The 16,108-nt window shown below is 44.8% G+C and overlaps 1 protein-coding gene across 1 annotated transcript in view; it reads left to right on the forward strand.

Moving 5' to 3' along the window:
* The window catches only part of OBSCN (obscurin, cytoskeletal calmodulin and titin-interacting RhoGEF), a 149,842-nt gene that overhangs the window by 85,828 nt on the left and 47,906 nt on the right, over positions 1 to 16,108 (forward strand). Inside the window, exons 52-61 of the mRNA XM_066313899.1 lie at positions 1,033 to 1,299; positions 1,993 to 2,259; positions 3,518 to 3,784; positions 5,472 to 5,744; positions 8,195 to 8,461; positions 9,352 to 9,621; positions 10,205 to 10,471; positions 12,387 to 12,653; positions 14,507 to 14,773; positions 15,432 to 15,704. Coding sequence (XP_066169996.1) covers positions 1,033 to 1,299; positions 1,993 to 2,259; positions 3,518 to 3,784; positions 5,472 to 5,744; positions 8,195 to 8,461; positions 9,352 to 9,621; positions 10,205 to 10,471; positions 12,387 to 12,653; positions 14,507 to 14,773; positions 15,432 to 15,704 — 2,685 coding nt within the window. The remainder of the gene's footprint in view (positions 1 to 1,032; positions 1,300 to 1,992; positions 2,260 to 3,517; positions 3,785 to 5,471; positions 5,745 to 8,194; positions 8,462 to 9,351; positions 9,622 to 10,204; positions 10,472 to 12,386; positions 12,654 to 14,506; positions 14,774 to 15,431; positions 15,705 to 16,108) is intronic.

Consider the following 16,108-nt stretch of genomic DNA (forward strand, 5'->3'; position numbering starts at 1 on the left):
GTGAAAGGAGCTTTTCCTGGTGTTCTCTGCAGCCAGTGATTTGTTTTGCTGCTGGTTTATCCCAGAACAAGCGTTCTTCGTGGGCATGGCACACAGAAAGGTTGAAAGGTTCTTCTTGCAGTATCGGAGGCGTGAAAGCAATTTAATCATAGGATCCCAAAATAGTTTGGGTTGGGAAGGACTTTAAAGCTCTCAGCTCATTCCAACCCCCTGCCATGGGTAGGGACAGCTTCCACTAGAGCAGGTTGTTCACAGCCCCAGCCAAGCTGGCTTTGAATGTTGTAATAATGTAAAAACACACTGAACCCTCCTGCCCTGAGTGCAGGGAGTGAGGCTGGATAGAGGAATGGGATAAGGGAAATTGGATGTAATGCCTGCCTGGGATGTAAGAGATGCACCAATTAGAGGATAAGGGATTTCTGTGATATATGAATGTGCTGTATTCTTACTGGAGGCTTTGAACTTCTGGTGCAAATGCTGACTGCTGACAATTTGAATCCACACCTGTGTTCCTTCACCCCTTCTACCACCCAGAGAAAAGCCTTAACTGAAATCTGGATTTCCCTTCCCGTTCATCACTTCACTGTAATCTCTCACCAAGAGATCAGTACTAACCTGATCTTTTATACATTGATAGAGGCTTTATTTGGGGCAGAAATTCTTTGTTTAATATTGCAAACTCACAGACCTCTATGGAGAGACAGGGATCTGTGTAAGAGAGGCTGTTCCCAGTGATCTTTGCCTAAAGCATCCATTGCTGCCATGGAAACTCTTCCACAGGAAAGTCTGACTCCTTCAGACCCCAAACCAGGCCATTCTGTCGACCACAAAGAACAGATCTTTCCTGACTTTGCCTGTCCTCAGCGCTTGGTTCCCTTAGTGGTTCAGAAAAGAAAGATTCTGCCAAGACAGAGGGTTGCACCCCCAGGATTATGGCATCATTAGAATAAGCCATACCTGAAGGATGATGGTAGGACTGGATCCTTCTTGCACTAAAACACTCTTGAAACTTTTTCCTCTCGAATTTTACAGCTCTGCCTGTCACGTTTAAGCAACCATTACAAAGTAAGGAATTTGAGGAAGGAAGCACAGCCACGTTCTGCTGTGAGCTGTCGAAACCCAGCGCTGCAGTGGAATGGAGGAAAGGAGGCGTGGGGCTGCAGCCCAGCCAGAAATATGAAATGAGGCAGAGGGGATGCCTGGTAGAGCTCTTGATACACAATCTCAGATTAGAAGACACAGGAGAATACAGCTGTGACACGGGGGACCAGGAAACCAGGGCAGCTCTGAACGTGAAAGGTACGTGGTGTGAGCTGCCTCCTAAAGGAATAGGTTCCTCCAACAGGCAAAACAGCCATTTCAATAAGAATATTTTAAGTGCATTATTCTTATTCTCTATGAATACCTTCCTTTTCATCTCATGTATTAGGATTTTTTTTTTTTAATGAGAATGGAAGAGGATGATGCTTTGTTTTTCCAGTTTTCCATTTGAGTTTGGGGTTCCAATAGGAAATACTTTCAAGCTTTGTGCCTGAGGAGAAATTAAAAGAAAAACAGTAATTTAGCATAACATCTGGACATTTCACATGATATGTTGTTTGAATATTTTAAAAGAATATTTTCTTTCAAATCCTGTAAGAAGACAGACAAGGACATCCCTGACCTCTCAAGGCTGTCCATGGAGTTTTGAAGTTCTTTGCTCTTGAGATCATTGTTAGATCAACTGAGGGATAAAATCATTCAACGAATTCACCACTGGGAAGGATTTGAGCCAAGGAACAAAGGAAATAAATGTTATGAGTGCAGATGGCTTCTTCTGATGCAGCAAGATCTCCTAGTTGCACCAGGAAAATGACAAAACATGGATCCAACCTAGGAATATCACAGTGAAAAGCAGAGTGTCTTGTTCTCCAAGAGTCACTCTGTGTTAACCAGGAACTTGACTCAGGCTTCCCTAAGAGATCCTGTTGATCCTTTTCTTTTCTCTTTTAGCTCTGCCAGTTCTTTTCCAGAAGCAGCTCAAGGACGAGGAGGCAGAAGAAGGAGCCGTGGTGAAATTCCAGTGTGAGCTGACCAAGGACAATGCAGCCGTGGAGTGGAGGAAAGGCACCATGGAGCTCTTCCCATGTGCCAAATATGAAATTAAATTAATTGGGCGCAGAGCCGAGCTTGTGATCCATAATGTAGAGCCAGAGGATGCCTCTGATTACACTTGTGACACGGGAGACCAGCAGAGCACTGCAGCCCTCAGAGTGAATGGTTAGCATTGCACCCGCCTGGGATGGATGGAGGAGAAGAGGCGTTGGTGGAACTGTGTGAATGATGTTATTGAATCCAAAAGTTGAGATAATGGGGGAAAGAGCTGCTCAGTCATAAAGCAGAGTATAGAAAAGTGGATCTGGTAGGGCAGGATTCCTATACAAGCGTGTAAAGCACAGAGTGCAGTGCACTGACCCCTTCCTCTGATAGGATAAAAGCAAGAAATTCTGTGTCATGGGGATTTTGAAATGCTAACAAAACCTTTTTTGGCACTTTGCGAATTTTCTGGCTCACTTGAATCAATAGCAAAATCACACATCATTAAAAAAAAAAAAAAAGGCATTTTAAGGTTGCTATTTTTAATCTCCCTGTGAAGATCCTGAGGATGCTGTGTTTAACCAAACCAGGAATAATGTCTGTCATTGATCACAGAACCACAGAACAGGGCACAGGTCCAACCTCCCTGCTCAAACAGAGCCATCCCAGCACCATCTATGAAATGCCTGTGATTGTCTCAAAGCTGGGTGGAACTTGTGGCTTTGATCTAAGTCATAACTTTTCAAACAACATATTTTTTGCTGACTCTGACTCAAAAAGCAGCCACAGGGTCAACCATGTGTGAAAGAGCCCAGTGATTTCTTTACCTGTCTCACAGTAGTGTTTTTACTGGAACCACAGACCCTGAGATTCCTGTTTTTCCTACTGCTCACACACACCCCATGGATATCCCCTTCTTGTTTCCATCAGTGACAAGCTGTTGTCTGAGCTGTTCCATGCTCCACTTGAATAAATGTCCATTTGTGCATTGTCTGGAAGGACTCACCGATTATGACCTGGGTCTTGAAAAGACAGCTGAGAAATCAGAAATTAGTTTAAAGTTTTTATTATTTAGCTGTTGAAAATCAGGGGTGTTTCTGTAAAAGTGAACAGATTTACCCTGGTTTCAACAGAAAGTGCCAGGTTTTGCTTAGTCAAAACCTTTGTGTGTTGGAGTTTCCAATATGCAGATGCATAAAAAGGTGTGATGTGGATGCCCTGGACCTAATGGGATACAAAGATATTTGGGGAACTTTCTGATCCTCTGGATGTACACAATACAGATCTGTTTATAGTGGAGAAAAGAAAAAGGTTTTATTAACATATCACCATTTAATGTGAAATTGTTTTGCATCACCAGAGCCCAGGTGCCTTGTGCTGAGCTGTGCAGACCTGGCATTCAAGCAAACAGCTCATGTCTTATTTATTTCTCGTTTTGCAGCCATCAAACCCCAGCTGAAGCAGCAGCTGAGGAACGAGGAGGTGGAGGTGGGAGGAACAGCCAGGCTGCGCTGCGAGATTTCCATCAGCAAGGCAGAAGTGGAGTGGAGGAAGGATGGAGTCCTGCTGCACTCCAGCTCCAAGTATGAGATGTGGCAGGATGGGACCCTCAGGGAGCTCCGTGTTCACCACCTGGAGCCTGGGGATGCTGGAGAATATTCCTGCAAGGCTGGAGACCAGACCAGCTCTGCCAAACTCACCGTGAAAGGCAAGACCTGTTTGTTGGAACAAGGAGATTTTCCCCTTTAGGAGACTGAGAATTTGCAACATGACTCAGTTATAGACACATGCATTGCATGAAACGAGTTATTGTGATCAACACAGAGCATAGGAAGGGTATCATAAAAAAAAAAATTAAAAAATCCTATGATCAGTGGATGCACCAAAGCAAAGACTCACTTGGTGGACAGGAGAGGAAAAGGCAGCTGTAATCTGTGACTCATGGTTTGGAATATTTGCTTGACATCACATGCATGGGACTGAACAGATGGTCCAGCCCCAGCTTCCAGTCACGTGGCAGCTGCATCTGGCCTTAATATCATTGCAGAGCTTAGGTTGGACCACTGGTGTGGAACAAACACCCCCAGCATCTCCACAGGCTACTCCACGTCATAGATCCCCTGCACATCACACACAGCTGCATCATTTTTTGTGCAGATGGTGACCTCAGTTGTAGGAATATCCACTGTGCTTGCTCAGAGGGAGATTTGGCTGCTTTTTGAATGGTTTCACTCCATGATTTTAGGGGTCTTTTCCAACCTTAGTGACTTTATAATTCCTTTGGTATTCCCCAGTGGGTTTGGGGTATTTGCAGCTTCTGCCTGATGGGGGATGTCTGTATGATCCTTGCACAGGTGCCCAGCTGTCCCAGAAGCAGGACTTAGGCAAACTGCAGTGCAGAACCCCTGTGCTCACATTAACCCAGTGAGTCCTGCTGGGAGGACAAAGCCAGCCAAGGCCTCAGCCAGTTTGGAGCATCAGCATGGAGTAAATGCAAATCTGTTCACAGAAATACAATAGAGAGGATCAGGCTTTAGCATTATCCTGTGAAGATATCCAAGTGTAAAAGGAACAAATTTCAAAATCCTGGTTTTGGCATCCAGCATTCATGCTGTTTTCACCCAATCAAGCATAATTTAAAAAAAAAAAAAAAAAAAAAAAAAAGGCAACATGTCTCTTAGCAAGGGAAAGTGGTAAAGCCATAATGCAAAAGTCATTTGTCCTGTTGTCAAGTACACTGAAAGCAGAGTTTGAAATGTGGCTTGAGATTCTGCTTCCTCCATACTTGGAGGTCCTTGAAGGACAAGGTCCTGAGTAACCAGCAGTGGTTGCAGCAGGTGACTTGCAAAATTCCACTGCAGCCTGCATTATTCATGGTTCTGATGCCTTGGGATGGCTGACCTGAAATAGGGACTGGACAGAGCAGGAGAATAAAGTAGAAACCTATTGAAAGGCCTTTAATACACCTTGGGCAGGACAAGAGCCTGACCAGGGCTGCACCCAAGGTGGACCCAAAATGGTAATAAAATGGTCACAAAATGGACGACTGGTCACGAGGTCTGAACTTTTATAAGTTTTGGTTCATTTATATATTGGGGTTTAATTGTCCAATTACAGCTTCAGGTTATGAGGTCCCATCCTTCTAATTTTCCTTCTCCAGCCACTGTTGTTGGTGCTTTTGGGCCTGAAAACTTGTCCCAGGTGTCCTTGGTGTGCAGCAGGACAAGGATTTGTTTTGTGTCCCTGCTGTGTGCAGAGAGCTGAGTGACACTGACTGTGAGCAGTGACTCCTGGGCACCACAGAGTCTGAAACACATGAAAGCCAAAACTAAAGGCATCAGTTCCATGCTTTGATCCATGTTTTCCCTCTCATTTCCCATTTCTGCTCCTCGCAGAGCCCGACGTGACCATTGTGAGTGGCCTCAAGGACGCGGTGGTGTCCGAAGGGGACGATGTCACCTTTCGGTGCCAGGTGTCCCACGAGAACGCCAGGGACGTGGAATGGAAGCTGCAGGATGTGGCCCTGCAGAACAATGAAATGAACGAGATCTCCGTGGAGAAGGGCAAGATCCACTGCCTGACCCTGAGGAAGGTGACTGAGCAGGACATTGGCACCGTCACTTTCCGGGTGGGACCGCACACGTCCACGGCAGAGCTCACGGTGAAAGGTGAGGGCTGCCTGTGGTGTGGAACAGGATCAGTGGGAACAGGGGGTGCTTTGCCTCTGCTGGCAGCAAATTCAAGGCGTAATTCACCCCTGGTGTTTTGGAGGTGCTTGTGCTTCAAAGCATCTGTGACTGCAATCACCATAAATGGGACATTTCACCATCTTCCCAAAGCTCCAGAGAAAAAAATCCCCAGAGAAATTACTAGCTTGCCTTCACTACTTGGATGGATAGACCTGGAATTTTCATTGCTTCCATTACCCCTTTTAAAATTCTAGAATAATTTGGGTTTGGAAGGACCTTTAAAAGCCATCTGGTCCAGTCCCTCTACATCTTCAACCAGATCAGGTTGCTCAGATATGGTTTTTTATATTTCCTTCTTTGTCTAAACATTATTTTGATTAAATTCTCCATCCAAAATCCTTCTCCTTCCCTCTTAGAAGCATGTTTTAACCTATGAGTAAATAACAGAGACGTCAGAGTATGATTTTGATACTCAACCACTCGGGTGTTGTTTTAACACTGCAGGAAATGAGACAAAGGTGCCTGCAAAATAAAGAAAACAAAGCAAAGAAAGCAAAGTAAAATCCTTTGCTTTGTTTGTAATTTCAGTGCCACCTCCAGTCTTTAAGGAGAAACTGCAGAGCAGGGAAGTGCAGGAGGAGGACGCAGCTGTCCTCTGCTGCCAGCTCTCCCAGCCCAGTGCTGATGTGAAATGGAAAAAGGGCCCCCAGGTGATGTGCCCAAGGTCCAAGTATGAAATCAGGAGGGAGAAAACAGTCCATGCTTTAGAGATTTATCACTTAAAACTCTGGCAAATACACCTGTGATAATGAAAATGAACATACAACAGCCACTTTCACAGTTAAAGGTGGGGTGTGTTGGGGTTTTTTTTAAGATAAGAAACTCGCTCCACTCCCTTTGTTTGGCTCTGCCAAGAGGATTTTTTCTGCTGTCCATGATTTCAGACGTGCTGTGCTGTCAAAAAAGCAGATGAGTACTTTTGCTTGTGGAAGTCCTGTGGTGTCTTAAGCAAAGAAAATGCAGGGACCCAAGTGCAGGAATTACTTCCACACTTTGAGACACTATGGCCTCTCTCTGGTCACTCAGACAACCAGGGCTGGAGCTAAAATTAAGAGAGGACTGTTTTTGAAGCCTAATCACCCTTTGAGCTGTAGTTCTGCCTGGAAAAATGGTGATCCAGGTGAAATTGTTCAAGCTTGAACACAACTCCAGCTAATGAGCAAGGCGCTTGAATGCTTCTAGAGCCAAGGACCTTTAAAATATGTGTAATGTGACAATATATCTGGGTTTTTTTCAAATCTTATCTGAAACAAATTCAATATCAAAGTGACTTTTTCTGAGGCATGTGATCAGGAAAAACAAAGATGAGCCAGGATATTGATAAATCCCACCTTTTGAAATATTCCTGAGGGCTCTCCCATGAAGAACCCACACCTGCCTGCAGTCACACTGACCCCACAACTCCAGAATACCAGAATATTGGTGCTGTAAGCAGGTCCTCTGATGGTGTTGGCCAATTTGTGTCCCTGTGTGTGGTCTCAGCTGCTCCAGCACTCCTTGAAAAAAAATCCAAACCCAAGAAGCTGGGGAAGCTTTTGCAGTCACGCTGTAAATATCAATTCAGCCAATTGGCTGGAAAAATAATATAAATAATAAATATAATAAGTAAACAAATAAATACAGATATATGTATATAATATATACAACAAATATATATTATATAATTTATTATTTTTTATTATTTCTAAATATATTTTTTCAGCCAATTAGCTGAATTGGTATTTACATATATATAAATATAAGTAAGTATAAGAATATATAATATAAGTAATTCAAGTATATAAATATAAAAATAAGTGTGGAATCCCTGAGGTTCTTCCAGGGAACTGGACTTGAGGAGCTAAACTTTTACATGAGGCACTTCATAAATCCACCCATCAAAACTCCACCTTGACCCACCAGTGATAACATCAGGGTTCCCTTCTCTGCTGCTCCAGTTTTCAAATAAGGAATATTTTAATAAGGCATTTTATAATTTTAGGAATTTTTTATAAGGAATTTTAATAAGAAATATTATAGAAAGACGTTTGCCCATGCCCTCTCCCAAATACAGAAGAACTTGGATATCAGAAGTAGGTCCAGTACACATTTGGAGACACATGTACTGAGATGCTTAAAACTCAGTATCTGTGTCCATTCCTGTGGAAGAAGGAGCATAATCCTTGAGGTGCTCAGTGAGTGCAGTGTCCAGTGATTCCTCTGGAGTGCAGAAGAGCTCCTGGAAATCCAGCCCTTCCTGTCATTCCCTGTTTTGCTTTTAAACTAACTTTGGAATCGAGTTTGAACCAAATTTAGGACAAATTTCATCAAACACAAGGTTTAGTTACACCATCAGCAACGGCATAGGACATATCCCCTCTCTGATTTAGGTTCTCCAGTCACCTTCACGCAGCCACTCAAGAGCCAACAAGCTGAGGAAGGTGGCAGTGTCACTCTGAGCTGTGAGGTGTCCAAACCCAACTCCACCGTGCAGTGGAAGAAGGCGGGGACGGTGCTGCGCCCCGGGGACAAGTACAGGATGCGCCAGGAGGGGTCCCTGGCTGAGCTGACCATTCACAACCTGAGCGAAGCTGATGCTGGGGAGTACACCTGTGACACAGGGGACCAGCAAACCACAGCAGCAGTGCACCTGAAAGGTGGGGCTTTGCGTGGGGAAGGGTTGGGCACCACAGCAGGGAGTAATTTGGCAGCTAAACCTTCTCCTGTGTCCAAGGAGAACCACAGGTTTTTCAGCGATGAGAGAGTGTTACTTACCTCTAGAAACAAGTCTTTAGTCATTGAATCTGTGGTTTAATGATAATTAATTTCTACCCATGGGAATCTGTTGACAATTTTTTCACAACACACAGGTTCTGGTTATACACATATTAAATATTTACTATACACACCTCACACAGTATAACTTGCAAGCTTCTCAGACTATCATATATATGTGTGCATAATACACATGCAGACATGAGTCATGCATCTGTGGCACTGTAATATGTTGCTGCGTGTCTGTGTACCTACATTTCCAAATGTTTGGAATCATAGAATCACAGAATGGTTTGGGTTGGAATTACTTCAAGGTAATTTGGTTCCAAACTCCTGCTATGGGCATGGACACTTTCCACTATCCCAGGCTGCTCCAAGCTCTGTCCAACACTTTCCACTATCCCAGACTGCTCCAAGCTCTTGGATACTTTCAGGGATGGAGCAGCCACAACTTCTCTGGGTAGCCTGTGCCAGGGCCTCACCATCCTCACAGGGAGCAATTTCTTTCTAACATCTAAGCTAACCTTGTCCTCTTTCAGTTAGAAACCATTCCCCTTTTTTTCTGTCACTATTACCTTTATAAAAAGCCTTTCTTCCTCTTTTTAACCAACCCTCATAAACCTTCACTTCCAAGCTGAACTCCCCCAGACTTATTATTTAGGGCCTCAAATAACAACAGCATAGGACTGTCAAGAAAGAGCCTAACAACATGTTTAACCCAGGAAACATCACTTGAAAGTAGATCTCAGACTCTGTTGCCCTTTCCATGAAGAACCAGCAGCCACCATCGTGGAGAGGCTGAAGGACGTTGCCACGTACGAAGGAGAAGACGCGGTGTTCGAGTGCAGGCTGTCCCAGGAAACGGCTCAGGATGCCCAGTGGTTCCTGGGGGATGTTCCCCTGCAATCCAACGAGATGAATGAGATCAGAGTGCAAGGCACACGGCACAGTTTGATCTTGAGGAAGGTGACGTTGGAAGATTGTGGGTCCATCAGTTTCAAAGTGGGGCAGCTTTCGTCGGCAGCGCAGCTGAAGGTGGAAGGTGAGCAGCCTCCCAGGACGAGGGGTGGAGCAGGCACTGCCAGGCACTGCTTTGACTTCTGGAGAGGTGTATTTGGGACTAGGGAGCCTTGGAAATTTTGGGAGATTCTGCTAATCTAATTTAGCAATTTAGAGTTGCCATCTGAGCCAGTCATTCGGGTAATTTTTATTGTATGCGGAACCAAGATTAAGATTAACATCCTTTGATGTTATTTGATATAATAATTAATATTAACATCCTTTGATGTTATTTGATATAATAATTAACATCCTTTGAAGACCATCCAACTAAGGAGCTGATGATATGTCAGAATCAATGCTGAAGAGTGTCAAGAATATGTTCTGGACTAATCTACTTACGATGCTTTTAGATCATATTCGCAAAAAAAAAAAAGTCTGAAACCTCTGAAAGACCTTTCTTTTAAGATATATAGAACAATTTTTGAAAGATGGCCCGTGGCAATGCCTTGTGTTGTTTGTTCCTCTTCGATCTGGTCTCGACTGTAAGCACAGACACCCAGCTCTGCCCTGGGGGTGATGCTGGGTGAGGATGCTGCAGCAGTGCTGCTCCCCTCTCCCCACAGCTGCCCCGGTCATCTTTGTGAAGGCACTGCACAACCTGGAGCTGCAGGAGGGTGGCACTGCCCACCTGTCCTGCGAGGTGTCCAAGCCTGACGTCCCCGTGGAGTGGAAGAAGGGCACGTCTGTGATCAACTCCAGCCACAAGTGCAGCATCCAGCAGGAGGGGAAGGTACACACGCTGGTCATCCGCGACCTGAGCCGCGCCGACTCTGGGGAGTACAGCTGCCACACGGCTGCTGGCAGCACCACGGCCAGGCTGGAGGTCAAAGGTATGGTTTCCTCTCTGCCCAGCAGTGCTGAGAGGAGGCAACATCAATTTTTAGAGCTTTCTACTGCAAGAGAGACACTGGTCAGTGGAGCAAGTGTAGCAGAATCCAGCAAGTTTGCCAGGGAGCTGGAGCATGTGAAGTACACGGACAAACTTTAAAACATCGTGATGGTTTTAAACCCAAAGGGGGACCAAAAGTTTAGATGAGGTATAAGAAAAATATTTTTTACAATGAGGATGGTGAGGCCCTGGCACAGAGTGCCCAGAGAAGCTGTGGCTGCCCCTGGATCCTTGGAAGTGTCCAAGGCCAGGTTGGATGGGGCTTGGAACAACCTGGGATAGTGGAAGGTGTCCCTGACTGTGGCAGGGTTTGGAAAAAAATTATAGGACCTTCTAAATTAAACCATTCTGGGATCTAAGTATAAGCAGAGGCAGGGGCAGCTGTGTTTGGTAACTGGGAAACAGAAAGTAGAAGGGAGACCTCACTGCTCTGCAGCTTCCTAATGGAGATCTACAGAGCAGAGAGACACAGAACTTTCTTGGAGGGCTCAGTAAAGAGATGACAGGCAACAAGTGCAAGATGCAGTGAGAGAAATTCAGATTAGAAAAAACCCAACCTTTAACATGAAAGAGTGGTCCGACATTGGAACTGATAGCCAGAGGAGTGGAAGAATCTCCATCCATGGGGTCCTCCAGAGGTCCCTTCAAGCCCTAATTATTCTGGCTGCAAGATATGAAGCCTTGGATTATAACCACATATATATATATTCTATTTATAGTCTAATATAATCTACATATCTTATTCTCTATATTAATAACATTTTATATGTTATTATATATATTATTCTATTTTGTATATACTAATCTCCACATCTCTATATTCTGATGTATTATATATTTTCTAATTTTCTGATATTTTCTATATATTCTAATATTATATATTATACATATACACACATGTAAGTATCTTTTATATTTTTATATATATTTGTATGTTCTTTGAGTGATTTTTATCCCATTCTATGATTTCAATGATGGAAAACTATCTGGGCCTCAGTAATAATTACTGAACGTAGTTGGGAATTCTTTATGAAAAGAAGTCTGGGATGTGGGGAGAGAAATGTAGCTTACGTGGAAATCAAATTTTTCTTGCTGATTATCTCCCCTTCCTCCTGTTCCTCCTCCTTTTGTGAAGTTTATCTTCTTCTCTTCATGTTAGAGCCAGAATTAATATACAGAGTCACAGTTTTGTGTTTGGACTCAGTGTTTATTAATTCCTATCTATAGCACTGTCTGACGAGTTGTGAATTCTAACTAACAAGGTAGAAAATGGAGCACCTCCAACTCTTTCCAAGGTCTTTTAGACACTAATTACTCAATAACGAGATGACACCTATATTATTTATACTTTTAACCCAATAATTCACTACCCAAGGTCTGCAATATGGACCTTTTTCACCCAATTAGAAAACAACACCTGAAACCAAGAAGAAGGTGAAGAAGAAGGACTTAGACAACACCTTAAATCCTCCTTATTGGCCAATACATATTAATATACACTAAAACCTTAAATTCTAAGTTTTTCACCCTGTGATATCACACGCTTTTATTCAGACTACACACCCACAACCCCAGTGCTGTCACTCAACTTTGGAAGCCTGTTCCATGGCCTCAGGTCAAATGTAGTGCTTGCTTCAGGATCAGTGCCTTTTAGCACAGAAAGCCCAAAATTCTCAGTTTCCAGAATTCCAACATATCTAGGTGTGAATTGGGCATCCCTGGAAGCTCTCCTAAGGGAAACCCAGTCAGAATGGTCTACAAGCTTCACAAACAGCTCTACCCACAGCTTAACAATTAAACAGTCCGCCATTTTCTGCTTTTGCCTCACCCATTATATTTTTTTCCCCCTTTTCCAGGCCTGCCCGTGCTGTTCAAGCAGTGGCTGAAGAATGAGGAGGTGGAGGAAGGGCGCACGGCCGTGCTGCGCTGCGAGCTCACGCGGCCCCACGCCCGCGTGGAGTGGAGGAAAGGGGACACGGTGCTGCAGCCCGGGGACAAGTATGAGATCCACCAGGAGGGGACACGAGCTGAGCTCCTCATCTACGAGGCTGAGGCTCAGGATGCTGGGGAATACACCTGTGACTCGGGGGATCAGCAAACGACAGCTTCGCTGCACGTCAAAGGTAGGACGAGGCTTGTTTTGGGGGTAGAGAAGGCTTGGCTGTGTCCATCCTTCACTGGAAGGATCCTGGAATTATCCAGACATGGCTGGATGGGGCTCTGAGAGACTTGGTCTAGGAAGACCTGGTCTAGTGGAAGGTTCTCTTCTTGTGGCAGGGGGTTGGAACTGAATCCTTAAGACCCCTTCCAACCCAAACCCATTGCAGGGCATTTCCACACCCAAGCAAATGTTTCCAAATAAGGAAAAGAGGGTTCAGTTTTGCCCCTGACTTTTATGGAAAAACTCCAGAACTTTCCATGTTTCTCTCGCCATGGTTGGCCCAGTGCCAGCACAGGGGCACTGGTTGGGTTTGGAAATGTTTCTCAAAACCTGTAGCTGTTTCCATTGACAGCAAGCCAAATTGCCCCTCCTCGATCGTCTTATACTTAAGAAGGAGCACAGAGGTGTTCAAGTGCTTTTTGGGGTGCCTTAGCAGATGCAAGAGGTTTCTCTGCACCGTGCCCGTCTGTTGTTTTGTTTCTGCATTGTTCTTTATTTTCTCCTTTATTAAAACCTTAGCTTTACAAAGCACACCTGAAGAACCATCTCACAATTATTCTAAGCCATTCTGAGAAGTGCTGGACACCCTCAGAGGGTATTGAACCCTCGTAGAGCTAAAAACATCTGGCTCAATGAGAATTTCAATACAAACCATTCTCTGATACAGTTTGAAAAAGATCTCTGGGATCACCGAGTCCAGCCATCAGCACAACACCGCCAAGTCCACCACTAAACCATGTCCCCAAGTGCCACGTCCACATGGACATTTTATTGCTGAGTCATCATTGACACTCTGTGAAATCAAACTGGAGTATTTCACCATACCTAGGACAAGTCCATTTTAAATCCATCCATTGTATCTCTCAATGTCTGAGCAGCCCATAAGTTGTGGGTCTTTGCCTTCCTAAGTGGCTATGGGTTTGGATTTTATAGTTTAATTCATTTTGTGGTAAGAATTCTTTGGTTTTGGATTTTACACTTTTATTCATTTGGTACTAAGAGTCTACGGTTTGGGATTTTACAGTTTTATTCATTTTGTGCTAAGAATTCTATGTCTTTTGGCTTAGATTGCACATGTAGATTGTGGATTTAGTGACCATAACAAACTCCTGCTCAGAGCATGTGGTTTCAGAGATTAAACACCCAAAATCTCATGTGCCATCTGTGGCAACTGGGGTTTTTCAACCTGGAGAAAAGGAGGCTTGAGGGAGATGTTATCACTCTTTGCAACTAGTGACAGGAGGTTCTAGTGAGGTAAAGGTTGGTCTCTGTTCACAAGTACCAAGCAATAGGATGAGAGGAAACAGCCTCAAGTTGCACCAGCGGGGGTTTAGATTTGGTATTAAGAAATAATTCTTCACTGTAAGGGAGGCCAAGCATTGGCTCAGACTGCCCAGAGAAGCAGTGGAGTCACTATCCCTGGGGATATTTAGAAGATGTGTAGATGTGAGACTTGGGGATGTGATTTAGTGGTGGATTTGGCTGTGCTGGGTTAATGGCTGGACTTGATCTTAAAGGTCTTTTCCAACCTAAAGGGTTCTGACCCTCAGTGTTGTGATTGGTGGTGTTGTGCTCCATGTGCTTACTCTGAGAATGATGAGTATGGCCACGTGAAGACCTTCAGAGGCCCTGTGACCTCTGGCAGCCCTTTATGGAGCAGCACTGGACACCTCTGCAGTATCAGCAGCTGATTCCATGAGTGGCCAGTGGGCAAACTGTGCTTCAGAAAGAGGGGGAACAGCCCAGCTGGAGAAGTTACAAGCAGATTTCTCACCTCTGAGGGCTGTCACTGATGCAGTTGCTTCTCCACTGCAGTACTGCCAGTGCTGTTTAACAAAGAGCTGAAAAACGTAGAGGCTGAAGAAGGGGGAACGGCTGTTTTGCACTGTGAGATCTCCAAGCCGGACGCTCCCGTTGAGTGGAGGAAAGGAGGGGTGGTCATTCAGCCCAGTGACAAGTACGAGGTGAAGCTGAAGGGCAGCGTAGCTGAGCTCATCATCCATGGTGTAGAACCTGATGACTGTGGGGATTATACCTGCAGCACTGGATACGAGATCACCACAGGGTCTGTGTATGTGCAAGGTAAGGTGGTGAAATGTGGTGGAGATGTCCCGGGTTTCTGCCTGGGTTTCTTACTCTGAAATCTTTGACAGTAACTGGCCAAACAGCAGAAAGTCTATTCATTTCTTTCCTGATTCCAGTGAAGATACAAACACTCACCTCCAGTCTGGGGGTCGACCCATCTTTTTAAGCTAAACTAATTTGACCATACTATGTTTCAAAGCAGATAGTGCTACTACTGAAAAACTCGTAGCAATGGTCCTAAAAATACTGAAATTCTTGTTACAACTGATTGCAGCTTCTATCCTTGTTGATAATCTTATTACTCCTTTAAAGCACCCAAGTGAATATTTAAATCTTTGAGTATACCTCTTTGCCTCATACAACTTCTGCAGATGGTTGCAACACACAGAGAGCCAGGCATGACCTGGGCAAGGAGTGGAGTTTACTCCCAGTAAAATGTTTGACTCATGCACTGCTCCTACAAGCAGCTGGAGGGATGGAAGGTGGTTTCTAACCCTCTTCAAGAAAATTTTGGTTCTTTTTTTTTCCCCTGGAAAAGCACTACCAGTTTAACTCTCCTGGAGTCGCACTCAGGCTTGGGTTAGTCCTGCAGGGAGCGACTCGTGCGCGTTTGTTTCTGTTTTCCTCTGGCACCTTCTCTTGCTCTGTCACGCAGAAGAAGCAGCAGTGGTAGTGTGTGGTTTAAGGAACACAGACGTCTTTGTGGGCGAGTCAGCCACTTTCACCTGCGAGCTCTCACACCCGGGGGTGAAGAACGTGCAGTGGTGGCTCGATGGGACCCCTCTTCACAACAACCTGGTGACCGAAATCTCTGAGCAGGACGGCAGGATCCACACTTTAACCCTAAATGATGTGGCGTGCCACGACTCGGGCACTGTCACCTTCAGAGCTGGGTCCCTTATATCTTCAGCTAAATTATTAGTCAAAGGTATTTTCCCCGTGAGCAAGAAACACGTGGCCACCTCTGGACTTGCTCCATGTGCTGGTGCTTCTGCCTTCCAGGCTACCCTTACTAAATCCCTTCATGGTTCTCCAGTGCCCCTGCCACCCTCCCACTCTGGAAGTCACCCACTCTCACCCCAGAATTCCTCTGGGTACAACCACACTGATTTTTGCAGTGGTTCAAGTGAGGGATGGTTGAAGGGTCAGGGCTGCTGCTTTCAGCTGATGTCAAAGAAGAGATGAACATGAACATCTGTGGTAGCACCTGACTTTATATCCCCACTTCAAGCTTTTTTTTCATAATACCACAAAATCTTGCCGAGGTGGTAATTCCAAATATTGCCACTGTACTGCTCCACAGCTGGGCTACTGGTGCTGAGCTTGGCATGT

Source organism: Sylvia atricapilla, chromosome 1 (genome assembly GCF_009819655.1).
Source record: "Sylvia atricapilla isolate bSylAtr1 chromosome 1, bSylAtr1.pri, whole genome shotgun sequence".
In the NCBI taxonomy this organism is placed as follows: domain Eukaryota; kingdom Metazoa; phylum Chordata; class Aves; order Passeriformes; family Sylviidae; genus Sylvia; species Sylvia atricapilla.